Source organism: Otolemur garnettii, unplaced genomic scaffold, assembly GCF_000181295.1.
Source record: "Otolemur garnettii isolate 467f Iridium unplaced genomic scaffold, OtoGar3 scaffold00012, whole genome shotgun sequence".
Classification (NCBI taxonomy): Eukaryota; Metazoa; Chordata; class Mammalia; order Primates; family Galagidae; genus Otolemur; species Otolemur garnettii.
The window spans coordinates 19,885,601-19,893,607 of NW_003852407.1; the positions used below are offsets into that span (position 1 = coordinate 19,885,601).

An 8,007-nucleotide genomic window follows, 5' to 3' on the forward strand; every position below is an offset into this window, starting at 1 on the left:
CCTGCTGCGCCGTGAACGCGTGTTCGTTCCCACAGGCGCTCGCGCGCACCTGTGCCTGCTGCGCCGTGAACGCGTGTTCGTTCCCACAGGCGTTCACGCGCACCTGTGCCTGCTGCGCCGTGAACGCGTGCTCATTCCCACAGGCGTTTGCGCGCACCTGTGCCTGCTGCGCCACGCAGGGTCTGAGCTGACAGCCCTGCGGACTAAACCTGCCCTCAAAGGGCTGATCCTCTACTGAGACGGAACAAGCAAGCCATACACAGCATGATGTCCAGTAGCAGAATATGCTATAAAGAAACAATATAAGAAGATAGAGAGAAGTAAAAGCAAGGCGGGAGGAAGGAGATGACACTTGAGCAGAAGCTCAATGATGTGCTGTATTACAGACCCCTGTGGGGAGAGTATTCCAGGCAGAGGGAACACCAGGTGTGACAAGCTGGTGGCTGGACTGAGCTTGTGGTCAGTTTCTGGGATGTAGCAGTGTAAACAACAGGGAGTGACTGGTGCCAAGGTCAGAGGGGAGGCCAAAGCCAGCAGATCATATGGGCTCTTAGAGACGAGAGTAAGGAGTTTGCTTCTTCAGTTAAACTGGGAAGCTACTGAGAGTCTCACTGAGGGTAAACATGCTGTGGCCTGCCTGCCCTCTGGCTCCTACTGAGGAGTGGACTCTGGGGGGGATAGAGGTGAGGAGCTGGCAAGAGCTAAAGCAGGAGACAGGGTAGGGACTCTTGTGACAATAAACGCAGGTCAGAGAGGATGGTGGTGACTTGGACCAGGGCCACAGCCATGGAGTTGAAGACAGTGGGCAGATTTGGATTCTGTTTTGGGGTATCGCACAATGTATCAAAAAGCTGGACATTTTTGAGAGTGAAAGCACAGACAGTATAATAATTACTAATCCAGGCCTGTCCTGGGTCAAAGAGGATATACCATCACCCTACCTATTAGACATCAGTTCAGTTTGAAAAGGCATTTTACGACAGTATCTTCTTTTGAGCATTGTAACACTGTCTTCAACCAAGATTAAATAGATTAATCTTCAACCAAGATTAAAATAGTACCAGATCTTGGCTGAATCCAAACTCAAAATGGTGCTGCATCTTCTGGAATGGGAAAGAAGATCTTAAAGCTGGCACTTCATGCTAAAAAGTAAGCTCTGCTAATTTTCAGGTACATCCTGAATACTTAAAAATTTAGTAAGGGGTGGCACTTGTGGCTCAAAGGAGCAGGGCACCAGCCCCATATACTGGAGGTGGCAGATCCAAACCCAGTCCAGCCAAAAAAAGAAAAAAAAATTTAGTAAGTAAATACATATTATTAATTTTCCTTAAATTTTACAGTGAACCTAAAAATCCTTTCACACCATATTTTAATCCCACGCATATTTCACATTCTTTTTTTTTTTTTTGAGACGGAGCCTCAAGCTATCCCCCTGGGTAGAGTGCCATGGCATCACGCTCACAGCAACCTCCAACTCCTGGGCTCAAGCGAGTCTCCTGCCTCAGCCTCCCAAGTAGCTGGGACTATAGGCGCCCGCCACAATGCCTGGCCATTTTTTGGTTGCAGCCATCGTTGTTTGGCAGCCCCGGGCTGGGGATTCGAACCCGCCACGTTAGGTGTATGTGGCTGGCGCCTTAGCCGCTTAAGCCACAGGTGCCAAGCCCACATTCTTCTTTAGAAGGTACCTTGGCGATTGGATTCTTTTTGGACAGATCTTCTCCCTCCCGAAGAGCCACGGGGACCGTGATCCAGGCCCGCTTCTGCCGCACTAAGTGAGCCCGCTGAGGAGGTGACTTATTTTCATTTCTTGTGTTTAAGGCCTACAACAATAAAATATTGCCCCCCAAATTACTGTGTATCATAAACATAAAACATTAGTATGGTAGCCTATAATCTGCTCAACTTTAAAAACAGTGCAAATTTTAAGGTAGGTTTCATATTTCTTATCAAGTTTCATTTGCAAAGAGGAAAATATAAGCATTTTAGCACACTCTGTAGGTGTTCCAGAGAATGTCTCCAAACCAGTAAAGCGGGAGGGTTTTGTCTTGAACAGTAAAGAAATGTTTCCCAGGGTGAAGAGTTTAAAAGGCTCAAGAGAAATTTAGTGCCCTAACGTACTGGCAAATGAAAAATAACAGACCATGTCAAAAATTTTCTTAACTAATTAAAAGTGAAATTTTAATTACTGTGGTTGTTGATGGTTTAAAAATGAATTATCAAATGTTTTAAGACTCAATCTTAGTAACCTGTTGATAGAAATTTGACAAAAACTGGTACAGTTGCCAGTTAATAAATGTATTGTTTTCAGGATTGGGTAAAGGGTTACATTTACAATCTCTTCTTTATATAACCTTGTGAAAAGTAGTCTATAAAACTATTGGCTGGATTATATAAGTACATATATATTTTATCCAAGGAAAACTTCAATACAGCTGACCTAGCATTTTAAGATTAGCCATGATTATTATACTGGGTTTATTATTTTAATCAATTTGTTGTTTACATATTTTTAAAATTTCAGAATATTTACTCTGGTTATACTAGGTTATTCGTTGTTTTTCCTTTTCCTTCCTTTCTTTTTTTTTTACTAAGCTACAGGCCTGACTATGTTGTCCAGGCTGGAGTGCACAGTGGCTATTCATAGGTGCAATCATAGCGCATCACAGCCTTGAACTCCTGGGCTCAAGCAATATTCCTGCCTGCCTCCTGAGCAGCTGGAACTGTACATGCATGCCACCATGCCCAGCAGCTTTGTTTTTATTTGAAAAACGTTTTCTATAACTTTAAATAAATTTAAGTTATATAACAAAACCTTACCAATGATAACATTAAAATTTGTGAAATAAAAATAGAAAACTTCTATTTTTTCACTCGTACTTATTTCAGAGTTCACTGTTAGAGGAGAGGCTTGATGATTATCTTCTCTCATCTTAACTATACATTTACACATGTATACATACACATATGAAGATCTTTTTCCTACAACATGGACTTACACTATATATCTTGTTCTGTCTACTTCTTGATTTTTTTTTAGGACATCATCATGCCCATTCTTTCCTATACTACAAATGGTTTTAACATTCTGTTGGCAAACATTCAGTTTGTCAAAAATACTGCAATGAACATCCATGGATATATTCCTCTGTGCTTATTTGAATGAAACTGCTGGGTACAAGGTAATATGTGTTTTTAATGTGGCAAAGCATGGCCAACCTGAGCACCATTAAATGAAGCCTCTGAGTCCAAATTATAGAAATAACACCCTTGGCTTCTTACCTCAAAGTGAAGTCCATTCCCAAAGGTAAAGCAGATCTGTAAAACAAAATTATTTAGTTGATGTTTAATACAAGCTGTCATTCAATTCAGTTGAAAATCATTGTGAATGAACAACCCCTTCTTAAATATTATAGATGCTTTTTTTTTCCAGTTGTCTTTTGTTACCAATTTTTTTTTTTTTTTATTAAATCATAGCTGTGTACATTAATGCAATCATGGGATACAGTGTGCTGGTTTTACATACAATTTGAAATACTTTCACCAAACTGGTTAACATAGCCTTCAAGGCATTTTCTTAGTTATTGTGTTAAGACATTTATATTCTACATTTAGAAAGATTCACATGTACCCTTATAAGATGGACCATAGGTGTGGTCCCACTAATCACCCTCCTTTCACCCATCCTCTCCCCTTCTTTCCCCTCCCATCCGTCTCCCCCTTCTCTATAGATGCTTTCTTAAGAAAAAAGGTTTAACCACCACTATCTTTGGTCAAAAGAAACAAATTTTAATTTTCATCTTTGCCTCCCCCCAGCACCCACAGCCGGAGGAAGAATCTGCATTCTCCTTGATCCACACTGCCTCTTCCAGAAAACAACTCATATTTTTTAAAACAAGCAAAATAATCTGCCTTATGAAATCTTAAGACGTCCTCCAAACCTTTGCTCCTTACCCTATGGTTTTATCTTGTGTTGCTCAGGACCCACTTACCTCTCCTCAAGGCCCTTGGTAGGAGACGTGCCCTCAGCCCCCAGCTAATTCTCATCATCTTCATGGGACACACACACACGACTGCCCGTGTTCTGACTTCTCCGTTCCTCAACTACCTCAGTTCCACCAACTACCCTCTTTGGTTCTTTACGGGCATGGTCATCACAGGACTTCAGCATTTCACAGCACTGTACTAAATACAGTCAGGTGTATTATGAAATCTGCCCAATAAACTCCTACCCTGCTTTTTGACATTTTCAGCTTATGAAGATTGAATCAGGGCACTTGGGATAGATGCAATTTTCTGTATCGATGTCAAACTAAAAAGTTAAAAAAAAGTTTATCTTTGACTCGAGGGTGTCACGCAATCTACAAAACCCGGTACTGCCACTGCATTTTTACAGCCCCCTAGCCTGTTTTTAATAAGCTATGATAGGAGGAGCAAGGCAAAAGTGCCCCAGGTGAGAACTACTGGTCTAAATTAAGAACGTGTTCTGTCGAGACAGAGAGTCCTATGGCAGCAGACCCACATTATTTACTTCGTAACAGAGTGAAGATGGTAACTAACTCCTCAGTCCAATCAACAAACAGTTCCACAGTTGACAAGAAGCTGGTGCAATTCTCTCGGGGATTTTTACTGTACAATGAACACAGAGCAAATGTTTCCATCATTCCTCTGCCAGTAGGAGAAATGTCCCCAGAAATTTTTGGTTTTGAAAACACAGTTGAGGTGGGGGGTGGGGACTGCAGATGAGCGCCCCGGCATGGGTGGGTAGAGATCAGACATGTTGCCAAACGTTCTACAATGCACTGAGCATTCCCTGGTTCCAAATGGCACTGTGCTGAGGTTAAGAAGCCCTGGCCACATTTCTCTGATTGGAAACCGTTGTATCCATCAGTTGGGATGGTCACAGAAGTACCCAAGGACCATGGAGGTTAAGCACATTTCCCAATCGGTGGCCTATACTGGCAGCATGAACAGAATAAGACGACAACGCTCTCTGCCTTCAGTCCCCCCTCCCACTCCCGGCTCTTCCCTTTGAACAAGTCCATTCTGTGAGGTTGAGTGACCTGCTACGGGGCTGACGTAAAGGTGTGTCAAGCACTGGAAGGATGCCTAGATAAGGTGACCATTGTGGTTTCTTCCAATACTAAAACTCTGACTCTTTTTTTCTCACTAGGAACTTGGGGACAGAAAAATGTCATATGCAACATGCCTTTAAAACTGAAGAGGAAGGCTCAGCACCTGTGGCTCAAGTGGCTAAGGCGCCAGCCACATATACCTAAGGTGGTGGGTTCGAATCCAGCCTGGGCCCGCCAAACAATGACGGCTACAACCAAAAAAACCCAAAAAATTACCAGGCACTGTGGCGGGCGCCTGTGATCCCAGCTACTTGGGAGGCAGAGGTGGAGGCAGGAGACTCGCTTGAGCCCAGAAGTTGGAGGTTGCTGTGAGCTATGATGCCATAGCACTCTACCCACGGGGACAGCTTGAGGCTCTGTCTCAAAAAAAAAAAAAAAAAAAAAAAGACTGAAGAAGAAAAACAGGCTGCTGGTTCTTGTACCCAAAGAAGTAATGTTTTCAGATAAAACAGAAAAACCCTTCAGAAGCCTTTCCTATTTATTAAACGTTAAAAAAAATTGGGGAGGGCTGGGTGTGGTGCTTGACGCCTATTAATGCTAGCACTTTGGGAGGCTGAGGCAGGTGGATTGCTTGAGCTCAGGAGTTAGAGACCAGCCTCAGCAATAGTGAGACCTCCTCTCTAAAAACAGCCGGGTGTTGTGTCGGGTGCCTACAGCTGCTTGGGAGGCTGAGAAGTGAAGTACTTGAGCCCAGGAGATTGAGGATGCTGTGAGCTATGACACCATAGCACTCTACTGAGGATGATAATAGCTGTCTCCAAAAAAAATTTCTACTGTTGGATCCTGTACATCCTGTAAAAACTGGATTTCCTGGCAAGAAAAAGATTGCTTTTGGCAGAGGCAGAAGGGAAGGTCGAATATCACTGCAAAAATGCATCAGTCAATGCACCCTTTGTTCCTAAGGTCGGCCCTTTTAGAAAGGACTTCCTGTTCTGAAGTCACCTTGATGAGTTTCAACAGGAAGAATCCAGAAGACTCCTGACCCCGGATGACAGCCGCTCCAGGCTGACAGGTCTCTGTGGGAAGTCTCCCTCACAGCAGAGGATCCCAAGCTTTCCTCTGTGGTTCTGCCATTCTATAGTGAGTGACCCCTTCAACTTTCATATCTCAGACGAAACAATGTTATTACAGATAGGACGTAGAGAGATATGGAATAGTTTAAAACACTGTTTCAATCTCGAGGCATTTTAATGGCTTATTTTTCCATTCAGTCTGAAGTAATTCTAGAGAGAAGGGCAGGAGTGTGCTCAGTGGCTCATCTTCAGCGCTCAAGAGATGCTCTAACACCTGCTGGTTGTTCCTTAAACTCACACCCATCTCAGGGCCGCTATGTAACACTTGTGCTGTTTCCCTTTCTAAAAAAAAAAAACCCTTCTGACCAAGCAAAATGTTTTTAAATTCTTGGTTTTTCCCTTCTGCCCTGAAGGTCCTTGGTTTACCCTCAATCCCTTCCTAAAGTGTTCTCAGCTTTGGCTGAAATAATACAAAGGAAATCAAATGAGATAAAATCAAGGAGCTAAAGTCACTGGTGTATTTCCTCTGGTGACATATCCTGATTTTTCTATTTGTATTAACAGAGGTGGAAGTCTCCTCCTTAGTGGTCTCTGAAGCCAGAGAGGAGGTTTTGGCAAGATCTCTACAGTCGTAGAAACTTAAAAAACATTTGGACAAGTTTAGGTGACTCAACACAGAGAGGGTCTACACATGATTGTGGTGAGCTGCTCTGATAAATTGGGTGTAGGTCAGATTTATGTTAGGATTTTACCTACCCTTCTCTCTTCTTCTTAGTCTTACTTTGGGGAAAAGGGAAGAAAAGGTAGTCTTTATAAAACTTTTCTTTTTTTTTTGAGACAGAGCCTCAAGCTTTCCCCCTGGGTAGAGTGCTGTGGCATCACAGCTCACGGCAACTTCCAACTCCTGGGCTCAAGCGAGTCTCCTGCCTCAGCCTCCCAAGTAGCTGGGACCACAGGCGCCCACCACAATGCCTGGCTATTTTTTTGGTTGCATCTGTCGTTGTTTGGCGGCCTGGGCTGGATTCAAACCCGCCACCTTAGGTGTAGTGGCTGGCGCCTTAGCCGCTTGAGCCACAGGCGACGAGCCCAACTTTTCTTTTTTTTAAATAAAATTCCATAATTTGCAGCTAAACGTCCTAACTTATTTAGAAAATCACAACTTATATATGGCCCAGACACTTACACACTCTTATGGCCGCCTCACTTAACAGCTGATTTAAATATATAATTATATTTTTTTCACAGTTGCTAATTCAAAAAGCAATAACCAAGAAAAGTAATGTTTTGAACCCTCCTTTTTAAATTTTAAGATTTCAATTTATAATTTATCACAACATTTCACCTGCTTTTCAGATGTTCCAGCTAATCTTAATGTAACAAGTATGATTTTAAGTGAGTCACAGTGAAGTTAGCTACAAAGACATTTCCTTTGAAAATGTTTTATTGACTCATAGAATTTCAAAGTATGGATTTAGTGATGCTAGGCTGCACTTGACTTGTTAGATCATGTTGTGAATTACGATTCCAAGTAAAATTCTGTGTATTCATGGGTAGCACCTCTTCTTTTCTTTTCTTTTTTTTTTAAACCTTGGGATAGATAAATAAATTAAAGGCCCAGAAAAGTCAACATTATCTTATTCAGTGTCAAGTCCCTGGGCTAAACCATTAAAAAAAAAAAACCAAAAACCAGTTGTTAACAAATAAAGTAGGCTTTTTCATATTTAATCTTTTTGACTCCAATTCTTTTCTACCCGGCATGTTAACAGTGATTCTCAAACTTGAATGGCATCAGAATCACCCTAATACAACACCAATTATTAAGCCCGAAATCAGTCAATGCACCCTTTGTTCCTAAGGTCGGC

General features: G+C 42.3%; 1 protein-coding gene across 1 annotated transcript in view; it reads right to left on the reverse strand.

Annotated features, from left to right (window-relative positions):
- DSG2 (desmoglein 2) overlaps nt 1-8,007 on the reverse strand; it is a 50,333-nt gene that overhangs the window by 31,308 nt on the left and 11,018 nt on the right. The window contains exons 2-3 of the mRNA XM_023510259.1: nt 3,280-3,315; nt 1,686-1,820 (exon numbers count right to left, since the gene is read on the reverse strand). Coding sequence (XP_023366027.1) covers nt 1,686-1,820; nt 3,280-3,315 — 171 coding nt within the window. The remainder of the gene's footprint in view (nt 1-1,685; nt 1,821-3,279; nt 3,316-8,007) is intronic.